Source organism: Lutjanus erythropterus, chromosome 2 (genome assembly GCF_056507025.1).
Source record: "Lutjanus erythropterus isolate fLutEry1 chromosome 2, fLutEry1.hap2, whole genome shotgun sequence".
Lineage (NCBI taxonomy): Eukaryota > Metazoa > Chordata > Actinopteri > Lutjaniformes > Lutjanidae > Lutjanus > Lutjanus erythropterus.
The window spans coordinates 27,070,712-27,090,605 of record NC_139318.1 but is presented as its reverse complement, the minus strand read 5'-3'; the positions used below and the strand labels follow the sequence as shown (position 1 = coordinate 27,090,605).

The window sequence follows — 19,894 nt, the reverse complement described above, 5'->3', positions numbered from 1 at the left end:
TTTGTCAATCTGTTCAAGCATCTTTGGGATGTGCTGAAACAAGTCTGATCCATTAAGAACCTGCTGTTAAAGTCTTTGTGCAGATACCAAAGGACACATTCAGAGGTCTGGAGTCCATGCGTCAGTTGGTCACAGCTGTTTTGGCAGCGAGAGATAGACCAACAAAATATTAGGCAGGTGGTTTTAATGTTGTGTCTGATCGGTGTATGAGCACAAGCACCAAAGTAATGCTCGTTAGGGATTAATACAATTCAAAAAACACACAAGGTATAAATATGATATTCTGAATTTTATTTTGGAGGTATCAATAAGCCAAAAAAGACTGGTTTTGCAGCACAATTGATCTGGTCTGTAAAAAAAATGAAAATGCACACACACACACACACAAATAACTATCAAGCTCATCGTGTTTGCTAATAAATATAAAACTGATCATGATTCACTATAAAATATTGCTTCTATGGCCTATAATCCTTCCTAAACTCCATAGCTTGAGGGTAAGAGCAGTGAGTGAGCTGGTTATAGTGGTTAGTGTCCAACAGGTTACAGGTTGTATGCCTGACAGATGTTCAGAGAGTCTCTCAACATCAGGTCACGCAGGCGCCACAGTGCATCCGCCATGGTGGTGTGGGCTCCTTTGCTCTTTAGCCAGTGAGCTGGCAGACGGCTCTCCTGCTCTTTGGTCAGGTGAGCATCACGTCTTTGAGCTGAAACAGAGGGTAGAAAGTTAATTTATGAAGAAAAACTTCCAACAAATGCGTTCACAAAAACACTTGTATACAAACAAAAGAGTTAAGTTTAGAAGCACCACCTTTGAGTGTTTGGTCCCACTTGCTGACGGTGGTAGACTCTGAATTCAAGCCCTCAATGTACTTCAGGTAGGCCTCTGAGTGGAGCACCCTCTGGGTCTTTGGTGGTGGAGCCACAAACATGGGAGTAGTGGGCTGCATGTGTGAGGGCTGACCCTGCCCCGGATATGGTGGAGGAGCATGCTGTCCTGGGCTGAACATCCCAGGCTAAACATAAAATCAAATAATCACAACAGATCTTTTAGCATGTGAAACACTGAATTTTAAAAATAGCATCTATATAATAAATATGCGTTTCATAAGAAGCCAGGGAAAATTAGTTTTCTAAATTACACATTTTGACTCCATCTTGGCCTTGTTAACACTGCCAGCTCAAATTAGTTGTTTTGGTACAGATGAGGACGAAATTATTAGCCCCTCTATGAAAATTTATTTATTTATTTTTTTTTAAGTATTTCCCAAGTGCTGTTAAACAGAACAAGGAATTTTTAACACAGCTTTTCCAAACATCATAGTTTTATTTTGAATGCTTACATTAATTTACTTTGCACACAGAAACAAAATTATTTCAAAAAAACTAAAAACTACCAGGCTCAAAATTATTAGCCCCCCTGATGCCAAAGGGACGGTGTTCTTTGGGTTATACTCCTCTCCCTCCGCTCTAGTTTTGTCTCATCTGACCAAAGGACACACTTCCAGTTTGCATAATCTTTCTCCAGGTTGTCGTTAGCATACTTCAGTCTGGCTTGAAAGGGTCTCTTCTGCAGAAGTCTTTTTCTTGGTCTGCAACCTTGCAGTCCATTCCTGTGCAGGGCTCTAGTTTTTGTCTTCTTTGAGACTACAATTTCCAACTTGGCTAAGTTATTCACTAGTGTCTTGGCAGTTGTTCTGGGGTCTTTAGACACATCTCTCACTAGTTTTCTTTCCAGAGTCATTGAAATCTTTCGCTTCCTACCTCTGCCAGGCTTGTTCTGTACTGTGTGGCTGTCTTTGAATTTCTTGATGATACTTCTCACTCCAGTTCCTGACACTTGGAAACACTATGATAACTTTGTATATTCTCCTGCTTTGTGAGCATCAACGATTTTCTCAAGTCTGAACTGATTTCTTTTGTTTTTGGCATGATGCTTTCTCAAGTGACAGCTCAAACCCTTACTGATGTTTTTATACTGTGTGTAAATTGGAAAATAACCTTCATTTTTAACTTGATTTTAAAAGCTTTGAGCATTACAAGGTTAAATCAAATCATTGCACAACAGTGCAGTGCAGTCAAAATGCAACACTACAACAATGTCACATCCAGAGTGACAAAGTGCATCAGAGCGACTGAGCAGCAGAATCCATGCTACTACTAGTAAAGCGATAAGGAGGATAGCACAGAGAAAAACAAGCATGCATTGATACTGAAACAAACAGTCTGCTAGCACTTAGGGAGGAGGTTTCTGCACAGGCTCTCTCCATTTCTCATGGTTTGGAAAGCCATGTCAACAGCATATGTAGTTACTTACACTTGCATTATTATCAAAGCTATCCATACAGATATATTAGTAATGTCTGGACACAAATCTGATCTGACCACTTGCAAACGCTTATAGATGCGATTCTAAAAACAAATCTGATTTGTCTGCAGTCTGAACAAAGCCAGAGACTCCATCAGTGAAAACAGTGGCTGAATGACTGAAGGTCAGTGATGATAAATTATACTGGGAGCAAAATGATTATCAGTATTTATAACCAGAATGTCATATAAAATTCAGAAGTATTTTCTGATATGTTGCTTACCTGTTGCATATAGTTTCCTGGTGCAGGACTTCCTGCCATTCCGTTCATCCCAGGTCCCATCATACCTGTTTAAATGACAATATTTAATTTCTGTGCATTTAGGAACTGTGGTACAACTCATGCTGGTTTGTTTAATGTTAAGATCTACAATAATGTTTTAAAATGACGTATGGAAATGTTAGTTTTTGAATATCAGTTGGAAGTTAGTTATCTGGTCTGTTTTCACATGCACTGTATGTGTGAATATGTATGGTGTATATTTTAGGTGTGGCTTGTGAGTACACTTTGAGAGAGGCTGTTGGAGAGCAGAGAGTTTTCACTGCTCAGTGAGTGCGTCAGGCTGTGCAGCCTGTGGACCAGGTAAACCCCTCCAGCAGGAGAGACACGACTGGATGTGACTGAGCAGGTGTGGCTAGGACAGTGGCCCTTACCCTGATGGAGCATGCCAGGGTATCCGGGCATACCTTGCTGGAGATGGTGAGGAGGCAGGTGGGGCCCCCCTGCAGGGTGAGGTGGCATTGGGGCCACACTCAACAAGCCCTCATGGGGACCCTGCATGGGCATGTAAGGTGGGCCGTAAGCTCCCATCATGCCTTGGGGAAGAGGGCGAGGAGAGGACAACAACATATCCATGCATAAGTGACACATGCAGCTGACTCTAAAATAACATGCACTACCACAGCACACAGTGCCCCCTTTCACACATGCACCTTTAGCCATGAATGCTCCGACAATGTTTGGCGTCTGTGTCAGTGTTGTGTGTTTGTGGGACTAGTTAGATGTCTCCAGAAGCAGCAACGTCCCAGTGTAAAGTTCACAATATGTTACAATTTTTCTACTTAATAATGGTTTGACTTTGGAATGGGAACTGTAAGAACCAGAGCAATACTATCAATATTATTGGCCAGTGTTATCAGTCTGGTATTGGAATAGCACAGATATATCAGATATGTCAATATCAGGCTCAGCAAATATGTTGTCATATTTTGATTTTTTGTTTTTACACAACATTATGCAGATTGTTTCTATGAATATTTAATCCTTTTTCTTAACTCAAGTTGTTTGATTTATGTTTATTACATTTACAGTTATTTGCAACTATTAAAACACATTTCTCTTACTGATTTCTGATTAATTTTTAGCCATCTGGTTGTAGCCTGAGAGCTAGTGGTAGAGACAGTCAGTCTGTTAGCATCTAAAATCGATGAAATGGGAGAAAATTTTTACAGCATTCATTTTCATTTAAGTTTTTTTTAGTCAAAGGAAAATCTGCTCTTTACCCCTGGAAATAGATGTGCTCCTCAGTTGGGAGGCAGTAGCAGTCGTGTAGTGTCAAACACATGACAGTCTCGCAATTTAAGCCCATGGTGTGTAGAAAGATGTTTTAGCATACTAAATCATCATTTTACAGGCATTACAACTAACATTGCTGTTGTCTTTCTTTGTGAAATGAGGCCACGCTTCAGATTGTTTAATTCTCTCCACCATCATGTTGCAGGTTTCCAGCAGTGTTGATGCACACATTTGATGCCACTGTTTTGCAATGCAAGATGGTCAGAAAAACATACCAGCATCAATAAAAGGAATTCATAAGCTCGAAGACATGCAATTCTGATGGATCGGCCAATCTGGACCCGGCTCTCAATTCCCACCCCTAGTTTTACATTATTCACCCACTGTATATATTAAACTGTGATATGATTTAAATCAGTCATTAGGGTAGACTCTGACAATACTTCTACTTTCTTTTAGCTCTCTTCTGTTGTCCAGCTGTGCTGACAAAAACGAAACAAATATTTCTATTCCGGGCAGTCATGCAGCATGACAGGAGAATTGACAATGAATTTCTGCTGTATTAGAGAACAATGTGTGGATAAGAAAAACCACTGCCATCTGGTGATGTTCAAGGTTCAGTGTGTGAAAGGGGCAAACAATACAAATGGATCCAAGTATGTTAGCAGGCAAAACAAGCACAAAAGTTAAATGAAATTTTAAAAAGTTATTCATGGTTAAATGTCAATCATGCAGTCAATATCATGCAACTCAGATATGAAGCTACTGATAACAAAAAAAAACTATGAACACAAAACAATGTGAAACAGCAGCAAAAGAAGAAAAATGTAGCTTTGAGAATGTAGTTTTGAGATAAATACGTTAGAGGATTACGGATTTTTAGCAGTCCAGCCTTATTTCCCTGCTGCCTTGTTGTCAAACACTCGTGCTGTCTCTGAGAGGGGTTACCTGACACAGGTGACATGGTCTGGTTTATCATTCCCATAGTGCTAGGCGAAGGCACCACCCCCATCAGTGCCCCTACAGGGGTACCTGCTCTAGGGGACGCTTGCTTCTGGGGTGGTCTCTCACGTTCTTGTTGCTCCACTATTTTGGCTGCACGTTCTGAAACAAGGAGATCATGTCTGTTTTTATTCAGTTCACGTCATTTAATTTTAACGCCCTGGAATATTTTCTTCTCACCTTCATACTCTGCTTTCTTTGAAGCCTCCAGGTTTCTCCACTCTGTGCCTACGAGTCGACTTAGCTCCCCGAAGGAGTAGTCTGGGTGTCGGGCTTTGATCACTGCTCGCATTTCACTGCTGAACAAGATGTAGCCGCTCATGTTCATCTTCCTCTTGGCCCCTTCTTTCTTTGATAAGCCCTTCACCTTAGGAGTGGACTAAAAAAGACAAAGACAAAGACATGTTAAAAACAGGTTGTATATTCATTTTAATATTAGTAGCAGGGGTTTGAAAGCTTTGGCAGTAAGACTTCCTGGCTAAAGGTCTTTAGAGGTGTATGGGTACCTGAGAAGGTGTGTAAGGCATGACGTCCATATCACTTGCAAGTGGGGTTTGCATCTGAGGCATGGAAGGTGTCTCTGAAGCCTCCTCCTCATCGTCCATATCATCCATATCATCATCTGCATCCTCCATATCAGCCAATTTAACCTCAAGCTCATCTATCTTCTTGTCCAAAATCGGTGATGCTTCTTTCTGTGGCACCATTAATTTCCTGTGTAAGATAACACCACAAAAAAAAATCAGAAGGGCAAGAAAGTGTACACCTTTGAATCAGAATCGGCGCTCAGCTTGACTGACCAACCTGAAATAGAAGATCTCATCCTCCACCACCTTTGAGGAGTATGAGAAGCGTTTCAGACCCTTGAACTTTTTCATCACCTTCTCCGTGTCAATGTAGCGGCTTTCACACAGCAGGACATCATCTTCTGAATACTCAGTAGGTCTGCATGACAAGTAGTCCTTAAAGGAGGACACCATGCATTTTCCTACAATGAAGAGATAATAAAACTTGTTTGTTAACTATATTGTTGACAAGATTCATACCAGAAGGATGGGAGCACATGTATAAGTTGTAACTCTAGTTTTGCAATCAAAGTCTGAAGTTTTTCACAAGTCATTCCAACTCCATTTCCCTGGTAACACCTGAGGGCTTGAATAATACCTGGAAAAATCATTACCATCCCAAAAGGTTCTCATTCAATGCGAATGTTGTTCACTCACCCATTAAAAAGGATGAACCTTGGATACGACTTGGCAATGGGAGATATTTCTAGTCGACTCAGCTATGAGCCAGAAAGCTAACATTATGCTAACATTCCAAGTCAGTAAGTTTGTGTGCAATTGTCCCCAAATCAATATCAAGATTTTCAGAAACAAATGATAGGCTATGTGTACTGCTGACTGCAGCCACTTAGCACATTGAATAGCAAATGGGATGTGAGATGATCGCTTACGTGATACAGACCAATCATTCAGACGGTCAGCGTACTTCTTGCAGCTTTTGTGGCACTGACGGGCTACACTCAGTGTTGTACTTAGATGTTAGCTTGTTAATGTGTTACAATAAATCATAAACAGAGGCTTTGTGTGTATCCCTGCTGCTACAGTTACTCATTTTAGATATAGGCTCTACATTAATTTCAAACTGTGAACAGACGGTTTTACTAAGACTATTTAAAAGGTGTCCATTTTCAGGAATGAATGAACAACCTGAGGCCAATTGGAATCAAGTATTCACCCAGACAAAGCTATAAGAATTGTTAATTAGTCCATTGGACAGAGCCATGCAAGCTGTTGCGCCAGTTCCAGCCTTAATGTAAAGCTAACTGACAGCTGGCTATAGCCTTATAACTAATGGACACACAGGAGAGTGCTATAAATCATCTCATTCAACTTGTTGCCAGAAATCACACAAGCTCATGTCCCACAACATTGAGCCATTCATTTATGTGCATCGCATGGTTGGGCGAATGGATGTACTGGCTAACTGATGTGTGAACACAATTTCTGGGAAAGTTATCATAGTACTTACCTATGACACAAGTCATGGGCAAGGTCTCCTCCAGATGGCTCAGAAACACTTCTCTCTTGTAGAACATCTTTGTGGGTTCATGCTCTGTCTCCTCAGGATGGATGAAGATGGGGCCAAAAAAGAAAGTAGTTCCATTTTGCAGCCACAGCTTCTCTATCCTGCAGCCCAGTGAAGGGAGACATGTTAACAAGTGTTAATAACTATATAATAACTATGTACCTCTAATTTCTTACACTCAACAGCAAAAGATACTTTACCCACCTGGCAACTCGGGGCTTTGACAGACCATGTGACTGGATGTAAACACAGTCTCCCACTTTAAACCACATGTTGTTGTAGCGTAACTGTTCATAGTAATGACAGTCGGGCTCCGCACCACTCATCTCCATAGGGACATCCTCTCTCTCCTAAATGAATAAATAGACACACACAGAGGACTCAGGTGTTTGTTTATATTGTGACAAACAAACTGTCATACTTGGAACAAACGACTCCTCTGTTACCCAGCTAATCCCTGTCAAGACATGTCTGCTACCACTCCGTGAGTTAATTAATCCCCTGCAGTCAAGGTCTTGCTTGGTGACAATAATTTTTTTTGTAGAGATCTGGACTCCAGCCTTATATTTTACACTAAATGTGACTAGAGAGCTAGTGCCCTTATTCTGGAGGCCTTTTATGATAAGGCAAAGGTAGGTCAATATTGAAGTCTGGTATCACCCCATTATTTGTACCTATAATTTGTCCTTGTAGTTTCCTTTTGTTTCCTTGTACAATGATCCACTTTTTACAAAAGTAAAATGAAAAGGCATGCACAGAATCATATGCAGCTTGGTCAAACTATGAGACCTTATTTAGACAAAATTCCTCTTGCTAACGCCATTGGTAATAAAAACACTGAAAACTATACAACAAAAGATGCATTGCCATGTCCAAGGCCTAGAAAAGAATGTAGCCTCACCTTTTCCACAAAACTGCCACTGCCTGCATATGAAATAGCCAGTTTGTCCTGGTCAGGTTTGGCAAACATGGAAGCAACACGGACAACAGGCAGTGGCACTTCACGAGGGACCATTTTCACAGAACTCGGGGGCACTGCCCAGATTTTGATCTTCTTGAACGCCTTGTTCCTGTAGCGGGACTCACAGACGTACACGTCCTCTTCTTTAAAGCCCTCAGGTTGCATTTTGAAATAATCCTACAGAAACCAGCAAAAAATCACGATTAGATGAAGAGATCCTTGTGTCAAATGAAATTAAACTATTTTCTACACGAGTCTGAGTTTCTGCAGCCGGTCTTACCTTCACAAACAGAACCACACATTTGCCCAGAACTTTTCTGATGGACACTTTGTTGCAGTAGTCGCTCTTGAATACCTCCTTTTCCAGAAATTTGCGTGTTGCCAGATGGAAGGTTTCACTTGGTCTGTAGAACCAGCTGCCATACAGCCACTTGTCACCTTCACACATGAGCCAAGAAAAGCACATATTAGTGAATATTCAATACAAGAAATTTGAGATTTGCAACAAAGTAAAATTAAAAAGCAGACCATAATCTACAGACAGCTTAAGGTTGTTTAATATATTAATTCAGCCAACTGATTTTGACAGAGTGTATCAATAAAAGATAGTATGTTCATGGTACCGTCTGCTTATGAAATGTGGCAAACTGATAATAAATTTTACATTGCCAAAGTAATGCATGTGTTACCTGTCTCATCCTCCCACAGACGTTCAATGCTGACGATGTGTGGCTTCAGGTTCGGTTCTGATGGCTCCACATAGACAAAGTCCCCCACACTGTAGGTGCTGTTTTCAAAGCTGCAGTCCTGACTGTACACACGCTCTGTCTCTGACTCTGACTTCCATGCCTCTCCGGGCAAGTCCTCAGGTTTCTGACCTTCTTTAAGTGAGAAATATATAATAATCTCATATTAATACAACAGCAACATTTGAACACAACCTGTGAATTATGCCAGAGGTTCACACACACCTTTGTTTTCCTCCCCCTCTTCCTCGGCCTTCTGCTTGTCCTCCTCAATCTCTTTGGGAATTTTCTCTCTCTTTTCCTGCTCCACGTCACTGTGCAGGTGTTTTAATGTGTAGTTGAGTGCAGAGGACAGCAGAATCTCTCCATTCTTGCATAGCTCATCCCTGATCTTAATGAAAAACTGTTGGAGTTCCACTGAATCCTCAAATATCTCTGAGTCAGTCCTGCAAATGCAAAAAAAAAACATTATATAGACACTTTTGAAAACAGTTGAGTTGTCTGTTTTAGCTGTCTGGTTGTCATAAAGCATGCTCATATTCAGGATGCAACACATAGATACCAGAGAATATAGTTTTAGCTGAAGAACCAGTTTGCTGGTTTGCAATAATGAAATATGTTAAACCCTAAATATTTTACTACAAATGAAATAAATATTAATAAAATATTTTATATTATTTTGCATCAAATGCTTGTAAAATGTGTTAAATGCTGACTCCTGTATCTGGACCCAACCCAACACAACAAGTGGATATCAAAGTAAAACATGACATTAACCAGATTATCTTTTAAAACAGCAGAAATAAAGTAAAAGTCAAGGATGCTTGAAGTTCTTAGTATGTTACACAGCACAGGCAATGAAAAAAGTAGGTAATCTATAATTCCTGCATATGTATGTAAGGGTATCACATGGTACATGATATATTGGTCAGCTTATTGTTACATTTTATTATTCTATTTCCTGTTGAAAACTTTGTGGTAAAAACTACAGGAGTGTAATTGGAATAAACTATTTTAGTCAGTAGACAACCGTCAATAGATAAACCAACACAAAACAAGACATATGAAGACGTCACCTTGAGCTTTGGGAAACATGATCAAATTTTTCAACATTTGCTGAAATTTTATGGCCTGAACAGCATCAATTAGTTGAGCAAATGATCAACAGATAACTCAATAATGAAAATAATCCTTAGTTACAGCCCTATAAATTATGATTTTTGTCCCCTGACTGAACATAACAAACGGTTTATTTTTACTGATACAGTTTCAGATTGCACCACAGCAGCCATTTCAAAATAAGCTAATGTACCTGTTTAGCCTCCTTGCCTTCTCCAACACTTCAAACATGTGTTCCTGGAAGACGTCCAGTCTCCTGTAGCGGCCACGGTCCACGTTTATTCTGATGACATCAAAGTTAAGTGGTGGTTTCTCAGAGGCAGCCGGATCCACAGCAGGAATCTCGGCCAGCGAGTCACTGTAGCAGCGTCCCTCTTCATCCTGGTGGCCCAGCACGGACACAAACAGGTTCCTGATCAGCTCTCGCACCAGAGGTCCCACAGCAGGGGGTCCAGCATCCTCGCCTCCCTCCTGCTGCTTGCGTGTCTCCAGCAGCACGCGATGCAACACCAGAGCATCCCGGTAGATCAGAGACTCTGGCTCATTGTACATGCAGGCATTGTTAAACATGAGAGCAAAATCCTCCACCAGGGCTTCAACGTCCTGGTAACGGCCGGTCGCCATATGGCTGCGCACGCGCTCCATATCGATGGGTTTCTTGATCGTAGCATAGTAGTCAGGCAGCTCGGCACGGGATGGCAGGCGGAGGAAGATTGTGCTGAGACGCCGGCCTCGACGGTCAGTGAAGTTTCGCACAGCATCGTACAGCTCGTTTAACTTCTGCTGGAGCGGGGTGAGGTATTTCGACTTCTTTGGAGAAACGCCACTCTTTCCTTGATTTACAAAAAAATAGATTTAGATTTACGAGGTTACATAGAATTGTAAAATCAAAATTAAAGCTAAGAAAAATGGTAGCAACAGCAAAAACACTCACAGCAGCAAACAAAGGAATACACTTGGCATGGACTGTAAATGTTCCCTGCAGACGCTTTGTGTTATATCTAACAGATTAGGATATAAACTAGGTTATATCAGGATAAGCTAGACATGGCCTAGAGGTTGAACACAAGAGACAAGCAAACACTATATTTAACTATGCTTTATACTATACTTTCTAAAAGAATTGAGCAGGCCACAACTCCATATACAAAAAGCTTCAGCAGAATAATATGAATTGTGGAAAGAAATTAAGATTATCAATAACATTAAGATACCCTTGCCATTTCAGTATTCATGGGGTTACTGGGTCTGAAAATATTGCTTTACTATGGAGGAAACATTATAAGGTTATTTTCAGTTGCAGTAAGAACGATGTATTTAAAGTTGTGTTGTCTGAAAAAAAGTTAAATGGAAATACAGTCCCAGCCACCAAGTGGTAATGCCTTTGTAAATTCAGATTAATTTAATTTCCTAGATTAGAAAAGAATAAGAAGCAAATGTTTATGGTGATATGAGCACTGATTTGTTTCAAGCCTCTGAAAACACTATTTTATACTATAATGAAATCCTACTGCTGCCACAAAGACATTCAATCTCTATCGTTGTGGTACGTTTTAGAAAATTGTCTGCAGTAATGTGAATTGTATCAGATTTTTAGCTAATGGGCTCAACATAAAAAAAACACGAATAAGAGCTAACTTACTTAGCTTCAGTTTGGGAGATCCTACATCATCTTCTTCAGGCGGAGGGCCCAATTCCTTGCGTTTGTCCTTCAGTATCTTCTCCAGAATATCAGCATCATTATACACCTATGTTAGCCCCCCAAAATTGGTAGTGACAGAAAAAAAAGATTGTTTTTACATTCAGTAATAGCAAAGATTAACACTGCATATTTTACACTTCATATATTGTCTACCTGAGATCCCTCCTCATTGTAATGCCGGGCATTACGAAACATCAGCTTCATGTCGTCCATCAGAGCTTCCTCTGTAGCGTAGCGTTCATTGCGGACGTTGTGTTCAATGGTCTTCAGGTCCATCGGTTCGAGGATGACTTTATAATAGTCAGGGTAGTCTTTCTTGGATGGTTTGACCATAAACAGATCACAAAGACGGCGACTGGTGCCTGCCTCTCTAGCCTCAGTCACTGCTGCATATAGGGCCTTCATCCGGTTCTTTTTGACATTTTTCTTGTGGCTGAGAAAGAATCAAAGCAGAATATGAATGAGCAAAACTGAGACACAACAAAATAGATTACTCCCGAAGCCTTATTTTATGTTGTTAGCATGCAAACTACAGATTCTTCGTGTTTTAAGGGAAATAGCAAAGGATATACAATTTGAGAAAAACATGCATACCTTTTCTTCTTGATGCTCCCTGCATCAGATGAAAGAATGCTATCTCCATCCTCGTCATCTCTCCTCAGAAGTTCCCTCTTTTTTGCCTACAGTATGACAGATCAACAGACAGACAGACGGATACTTCAGTGAACAATTACACTCACTGGGCTAATTCTGCAAGATGCTTAATTGTCTGTCTAAAATTATGACTACTTTCTTTCATTCTCAGCCTAACTAAAGTGAAAACATCCTGCAGCATAACCTGACATAAATAAAAGAGGCAGATTACCTGCATGATCTGCTGAAGCCTGAAGGCCCGTTTGTAAATGCTTGAGTTAGGCATGTTGTAGCGCTTTGCATTCTCAAACATCAGCGTGAGGTCAGCATCCATCTGTTCCACACTTTCATACTCGCCGTTCTTCATCTTTGCCCTTAAAAATTAAAAAAGAACATTTATCACAGACTTGAATTTCACTTTGAAACTGTCGACAACACCAGTAGGTGTAAATAAAAAAAAATCATAACCACTAGTTTTTCATTCTGCCTCTCGACATGGCACCAACTGCATCTACTGATTGATCATTCCTTACCTGATCTGCTGTAGAGCAATGGGCTGTTTGATCTGCTGATAATAGTCGGGATATTCCCTGCGAGAAGGCAGCTGCTGGAAAGGCTCAGAGAAGACCTGGCCCTGGTTGTTCCTGGCTCCCCTCACAGCTTCATACAGCTGGAAGATCGGGTTGCTCATTTCCATACTAGAACTCTGACTCTCAGCCTCTGACTCTCCCTCATCATAGCACACAGAGCCTGGAAACAGTTACAGGGCACAGTTATTTTTTCCCCAACACAAATGCAAGGTTAAATTTCTCTGCCTAAAGTGCTGAAACTTACCAGAGAGCACAGGGTCGTCCTCACTCTCTGAGCCATAATGAAGAGCTACGCTGACGCCAGAGAGTCGATCCCCCTGACCAGACCTGCGATTTCTGAACAAACACAAGACATACACCATGTAGATCTTACAATAATCCGTTTTCTGTCAGGGAATAATTTGCTGATTTTGTATTTGAGACAAAAACAATATAATGTTTAATACCTGATGCGAAGACTAGATTTAGTAGGTTCAGCATGTTCTAGTTCAGTCTTCCTCTGGATGAAGACTTTCTTTATGGTGTTAGCATCCTATATAAGAAAACAATAGTTAAGATTTATAAAGTTACATCTTGTGAAAAAAAGGGCTCAACAAGTTAAGTTTAAGATTTTTAAGACCTTTATAAATATAAACTAAGGCCTGTTCTCAAGCCAGATTTCATCCAAACCATTACTTCTAGAAGTAGCTATTTTTTGTTGAGGAAATGCAACATCAGCACACACACCACATCACAAACACTAGCTGAGCATGCTCCAGTAAATTCTGACTAGGATGCACGGTTTTCATTAGTGGTTACTGATTCCATGCCAGTCTTGTTTTTTTTTTTAGTTGTTAGAGAGTGATTTTCCCTAAAGCACAGTTAAAAGACCTGTCAAAATCATTTAAAGGTCTGAAGTCAGTTTTTTTTTTTTTTTTTTACATTTTAAGGACCTCCAGAAACCCTGAAAAGGTGAGATTCAAGAAGGAGAGGTTACCTTGAAAACCTGAGATCCTGGTTCGTTGTATGTTTTGGCATTTTTGGCCATCAGGTCAACATCCTTAGCCATAGCATTGACACTTTTATAGTATCCAATCTGCGCAAATAATGTGAATTAGTGTTGGTTATAGTGAAACAACACAAAGTTCTGAAATCTGTGGATTTTCAGAAGATTGATGCACAACACAGCAATCAGTCAGCAAGTAAAGTGCCTACCTGTATTCTTTGAGCAATCGTTCTCAGATCTATGGGCTCCTTTATTATGGCATAGTAGTCTGGGTAATGCTGTGAAAGACAGAAAGGTGTGTAAACGTCAAAATTATAAGCTAATTTCAGGGACACCATTTGAAGTCCAAAAAAATATTCAAGGACTTACCACTTTGGAAGGCAATTTCTGGAACAGTTCACTGACCAGACGCCCTGAGGGATCAGAGTGTGACACCACAGCCTCCAAGAGCTGCTCCAGCACCTCCTTCAAACTGCCAGTGGAGGTCTAAAAAATATGGATAAATTAGTTCTCCTGTAATGCAATGGCCCTTGCTATTTATTACAACAAACACAAATTTCCACAAAAAGTATATTAATCTTTTAAATACAACAACGCCTCCAACATTTAGAAACATTGAAAATAAATGCTAAATTCAACAACAAGACACTAACCTTTTTTCATAAGTGACAGTCACACAAGCAGAAAAGGCACCTCATCAATATATCTAATGAAGAAAAGAGCTTACCTCATCTTCAGTTGACATTCCTGGGTTATCCATCATATCATCTCCATCGTCATCATCCTCATCTCCATCCCCAGGTTGAACAAACTCAGTCCTTGTTTGCAAATACACTTGCCACAGCCTGCATGCAGCTTGATACTCTTCTGTGTCACTCTGCTCATTAAAACAAATATAGAATAGAAATATAGAATTGTTATGGGAATATGAAGACAACACTCACAATACAGTGACAGAAATATTGTACCCACACTTTTTTCTCCCTACCTTGTAGAAGGTTTTGGCATTGTTGAACAAGAGCTGGAAGTCTGCAGTAAATTGCTCCACATCAGTATAATCTTCTGACTTCAGTTTATACTGAATTTTTGTCATATCAATTGGTTGGGACACCACTTCATAGTAATCAGGCTGATTCCTGAGGGAGAACAAGAGGTGAGACATCACTGTAATCTCCTTATGTCTGAATGAGATGCACAGGAAGACCGACCCACCAGTCAGATTAGGCCTGGTTGGGTGATAAAACCTTAGCCAACAAACAGTAGAAATAATAAAATTGTTAAAAAAAAAAAAAAAAGCTCTATAGTTTTACCTGAAATGCAAATCACACTGAAAGCACACAACAAATGAGCCCTGGCTCATAAAAAGCCCATAATATCCCTTGATAATGGAGCACGCTTTGAGTGACACTCAATCAGCCTATCTTTTTACAGGTGCGTTGTACCATCGACATGTGACACAACAACAGAAACAGTGTGGAGAAAATAATTACAATAAATAAAAAAAGGAGAGATCCACTCGCCAGTATTTAACATGCATTTTGTGTACATTTCATTGTAATGTTAACATTAAAATTATTACCTCTATGCCTTGATAAATAATGTTGTTAAATTCCTTTAACATGATAAATTCTGTAGCTATATCACCCACTATATCTCAATATCACATGTACAGTTTATGATGTTTGATATTCACTGCAAGAGGTGTCTTTGACAGGTCCTCCCACAAATCACTGCCAATTTTAAGCTTTATTCTGGCATTTATGTCACAATACCTTCTCTTTGGTACCCTTAGGAAAAGTTCAGAAAGTTGCCTCCCTTGTTCGTCCTTGTGGTCCCTGACAGCATTGAACAGCTCATGGCATACAGCAATCTGGAGGGAACAAGTGATCAAAATCTCTGATATCAGTTTCAGAATCAGAAATACTTACAGGTACAATACGTACAATATATGTACAAGATACATGTGCATTGTGAATTATAGGAATAGAAGTTAGATATGTAAAAATACATACATTCTACTACAATATATAAAATACAATTTAACAATAATAACAAATATATACAATACAAAGTAACTGCAATATCGCTGCAATATATAAATCTAAACCTGCAATACATGGAAAATAATTAGAAAAACGAAAATGGATGTAAAATTATGTACAAAAATGTGCATCAAGCTACAATCATTTATAAATGTGAAATAACAATGCTGAATGTATTGAACAGTGAGTTGTTGTAAACTACTTAGCGCTAAGTGTAATGCACACAAATAATTTAAAAGCAGACAAATCCGGATACAGATAAAGCATACAATAAATCAACATGCACTTACCGTATCTACAGGAGGAACATTGGAGATTCTTCGTCTTTTTCTGCCACTTCCAGGGGTAGATGAGGTATCATCCAGGTCACCTCCTCCGCTCACACTGCTGGAGGGTGATGTGGCTCTCCTCCTCTTGGAGCTTGATGACATCGCTGCTTGGGTTAACAACAGGCTAGCCCGCTAGCTACAGAAGCAAAAATTAAGGTTAAACTTACTGCGGATTTTAGCCCGATTAACATGCAGTAAACTTAAGTTAATGAAGTGAAAAATGCTCGCCCATCGGGCCACTCAGAACAAGACTAAAACAGGAACAAGAGCAACTCAACCGGTTAACAGTGAGCGTTAGCACCGTTAGGATGTATGAAACAAAGCGAACAGACGAGCGGTTGTTAGCATGTTATCCCGCTTTCCTACTAACAAAGTCACGCTAAATTTGTATATTAAACCCACGAAAGCTGGGATAAATAAACAAAGAAATAAGTGACTTTTAAAAACATATCTCACCCAAAACTCGACAAAGTTTGCCGTAGTTCCCTGAGCAAAAACGTTAAACGGCTAGCTGGCTAGCTACTGTTGTTTGAAAACTCCAGCCCGGAAGTTGAGGTTGGTATTGTGTTTGTGTGTAGTAAGAAAAGCGCCACCTGAGATGGTGCTGCCCCCTTCAGCCTAAGAATACTACTGCACTCAATAGTATGTGTATTGCATACGCACGACAGACAAAATAAATGTTTTGCAATATTGTATTATTAATATAAGTGACCCCACAACAGTGCTCAAAGTGTAAGTTTGCTCAGGCATAATTTACAAGCGGTTTATTAAATAATATAACACTATATATTATGATAATAATCCTTATTTATATTTCTACTTCTCTGTTTGTTGTTATGCACAGATATGCCCCAGAAAATTCCTTGTAAGTGAAAACCTAGAAGGCAATAAAACCCTCTCTGATTCTGAATATCTGACCAAATTTTAGTGGCAAAAAGAGCTTTTCAAAGCTGATTGCCCATATCTAACAATACATTTCTAATGTTTAATTGTTTAATGTACAAACAAAAAAGCTGTTAAAACATATAGTGTTATTTATTTATTTATTTGTTTGTTTATTCATTCATTTATTTATTTATTTTTACATACATACAAACATAACAATAACAATATTAATATGAAAAAGAAAAGTTCATTTCTTTAGCACTGTCAAAAACAGGTTTACAAGGTATTAAGAGAAAAAATGTGCACAGTATATAGCTGCTGTGGAGAGATGTTGGCAACTGTGAGATAAATAATATTTTTGCGTATTCTTTCGTGACAGTAGTATTTGTATAGTTGTATTTGCATGATATATTTATAGTTCACAAGATATCATTATTTGAAATACAATAACATTCAAATTTAAATATAAATACATGCAAATTTGTAAAAAGTCTTTTAGCTTTGAAAGATGGCACTGATGTTGCTCTCATGAGTTTAAATGAGGGATACTGCAGAGCTTAATCGCCCTTGGAAAATGATCTACATCTGCTCTCCTAATAAGGAGTGAGAAGATCAACAACCATGTATGGGGCAAGATTTATGTGGGCATCAAAAACAAAACAGTTAATCAGAGCACTGTCATTGGTAGTGAACAGAAAATGTAGCTGGTTGTGCAGGTTTATGATTGGATGACTGGAGCTGTGGGTGGTAAATGAGTTAAATGTTGAGTAGCTGCTAAAACCTCTTTGAATCTTTGACTAATTTTAAACCACAGCCCTGAGTCTCTGTGCACAAATAGGGTCAGAGCTCAGATGTTGTGCCTCACAGTCTGATGATGACATTTTTATTTCTGCAATTCACTGGTTTGACCACAGTCCAAAAATAATAACTGTGTTACTGAGTCCCTGTGTATGCTGATAAGTAATTGAAACATGTTGACTTAAGAAGAGTCACATTTGAAGTGTTTATAGGCTACAGTCCATACATCTAAACTTTCATGCTCAAGTTTAACTTTATTATCATAAAACATGCTTATCTAACATAATTCTCTGGTCTGCAGGTAAACAAGTCTACAGCAACAGACTTACACCTGAACAGAGGCGTCCCATTTTTTAGAGATCTAAGACCCCAAAAGCTGTGAGTGAGTTCAATTTCAAGTGACTTAATTTTATTTCATTATTGGAGAATGGATGGGGGTTTGGATACTTTTGGGGATGAGGAAGTATAAATGATCTGTGTTTACAGCGTGATACAATACAACTCATCAACAGGTGGTATGTTCGAGAAACTGTTATGGATCTACTGGAGAATAATAGTGCAAAAACTAAATAGATAAATAAAGGAGAGTAACAGTAAAATAAGGCTCTCCATCAATGCTCTCTAATTGATAGCACCTTGTTATGTGCGACATGTGGATACTAAAAATATGTTCTCAGAGATGAGGTAAGCAAAATAACAGGAACAATTTACAGTGTACAACACAAATAGCCCAGCACTGAAAAAAACTTTATTTGAGCTCATTTTGATAAGAGGGTCAGGGAGATGGTGAAAACACTTTTTGGTCCTTGGTGTTACTGTACTTTGTTTTTTGTCCATTTTCCGTTATGGTCATTAGGCTGGCCAGGCAGGGGGGGACCATTAGACAAAGTTTGGCAATTACCTTAAGCCCCAAGCAATCATGGGCCCCATAAAACCCCCAATAAACTTATGGTTGAGGAACTTTTAAACTTTTCAGTGATTAATTGTCATAACTAAGTGTTTCCAGGCTTCCCCACTAACTTGGATGATTAAATGATCTGAAGACAGTAGCCGTCTTGTGTAAACAAATGGTTCAGTGTGGTGGACAGTCTGTTGAAAAAAGAAGCACAGCTACCCTAGTGATGATAAAAAATAAGTAAATAAAAAATAAAGAAAGAAGTGGGAGGATACTAAAAATCAATACCCAACCCATAGGGAATTAACGCACAGGCTGATCTAGGCTGCAGCCTATTGGGGTCCCACATGTGCAAGGCCTTGGATCTGCAAACTATTTTTAATTATTAAAATTACTCTGTAAAACAGTGACCCCTATTGGCTCATGAAAACATTTCAAAAATTAAGCAGCTGTTAGCCACATCATATGGGCCATAAGGTGGTTTTCAAATAAAGCCATTACCAGCTTGCAGGTGCACTGTGTATGCTTGTTTTCTGTAATACTGCTATTTCAAGTAAAGTCTTTCTCAATAAAAGAGTGTTTGCCGTTGCCCCCCCAAAGTGTGTGCACATGTGATATTCTTAGTGCACTTTTACACAACCTGTTTTCCAGTAAATCATGATGAATAAGGGGTAGCGTTGGGCCCATGTCCATCTTAATCTGCCACTGCACAGCCGGTTCACCCTGCTGCCATCTGGCAAGAGGTACAAAAGTATTTGCCGCTGCATCATGAGAGCAGCTTCTTTCCCTTGGGCGGTGAGACTCCTCTATTCATCCTTGGCACTCCATCATAAATAAAAGTTTATTTTTATAGCTCATCATTCATTAAAGGAATGAAAAGAGGGAGAACAAGGGATGAAGAGGGCCCAGTGTCTGTGTTTGTCTTAAGCCCCCCCAAATGACTAAATCCGCCCCTGTGGCCGGATCCCACCCATCAAACACAACTGATAAGCGCAGATCATCCACAGCCAGTGTCAAGGTGGACTGTGTCCCGTGTGTGACGGTGTTGATGCTGTGATAGAGAAACAATCAGGGCGTTGCCTCCACATTAGTGGAAAATCAGAGCTCTACTTTCCTGCAAGTGTATTTGCAGGGCCTATTGGCCTTAAACGCACCAGCCCTCCTTCATTCTGCGGCATATTATTTTCAGCACAAACTTAAAGACTTTCATTTTATACAGGTCGCCTGTCAGT

At 39.6% G+C, this 19,894-nt stretch overlaps 1 protein-coding gene across 3 annotated transcripts; it reads right to left on the bottom strand.

The window, feature by feature from the left end:
• Positions 1 to 270: 270 nt before the first annotated feature.
• pbrm1l (polybromo 1, like) lies at positions 271 to 16,672 on the bottom strand. 3 transcript variants are annotated; one of them, XM_084735465.1, is made up of 30 exons: positions 16,541 to 16,672; positions 16,046 to 16,220; positions 15,486 to 15,583; positions 14,702 to 14,849; positions 14,441 to 14,590; positions 14,083 to 14,199; positions 13,923 to 13,991; positions 13,705 to 13,803; positions 13,175 to 13,260; positions 12,973 to 13,064; positions 12,672 to 12,888; positions 12,371 to 12,512; positions 12,100 to 12,185; positions 11,659 to 11,938; positions 11,446 to 11,551; positions 9,997 to 10,636; positions 8,910 to 9,130; positions 8,628 to 8,819; positions 8,219 to 8,376; positions 7,879 to 8,115; positions 7,182 to 7,327; positions 6,921 to 7,078; positions 5,691 to 5,874; positions 5,393 to 5,600; positions 5,067 to 5,265; positions 4,833 to 4,988; positions 3,023 to 3,184; positions 2,592 to 2,656; positions 812 to 1,016; positions 271 to 707 (listed from the first exon to the last, which is right to left on the bottom strand). In XM_084735465.1, the coding sequence occupies exons 2-30, from the start codon at positions 16,184 to 16,186 to the stop codon at positions 544 to 546; spliced, it is 4,926 nt and encodes a 1,641-aa protein (XP_084591591.1). In that variant the 5' UTR covers positions 16,187 to 16,220; positions 16,541 to 16,672; the 3' UTR covers positions 271 to 543. The 3 variants fall into 3 exon arrangements, with proteins under 3 accessions (XP_084591591.1, XP_084591573.1, XP_084591582.1); XM_084735447.1 differs by lacking the exons at positions 13,175 to 13,260; positions 13,705 to 13,803; positions 13,923 to 13,991; ... (4 more) ...; positions 16,046 to 16,220; positions 16,541 to 16,672 and having other exon boundaries at positions 3,056 to 3,184; positions 12,973 to 13,079; XM_084735456.1 differs by lacking the exons at positions 13,175 to 13,260; positions 13,705 to 13,803; positions 13,923 to 13,991; ... (4 more) ...; positions 16,046 to 16,220; positions 16,541 to 16,672 and having other exon boundaries at positions 4,917 to 4,988; positions 12,973 to 13,079.
• Between the last annotated feature and the right edge of the window lie 3,222 nt (positions 16,673 to 19,894).

Coding starts and splice junctions, on each gene's coding strand:
- pbrm1l (XM_084735465.1), bottom strand. CDS start 16,186: ATGTCATCAAGCTCCAAGAGGAGGAGAGCCACATCACCCTCCAGCAGT. Junction 12,889..12,972: donor GGACGACCCTGTGCTCTCTG/GTAAGTTTCAGC, acceptor AACTGTTTCCAG/GCTCTGTGTGCTATGATGAG. Junction 5,266..5,392: donor TGCCTTACACACCTTCTCAG/GTACCCATACAC, acceptor TGTCTTTTTTAG/TCCACTCCTAAGGTGAAGGG.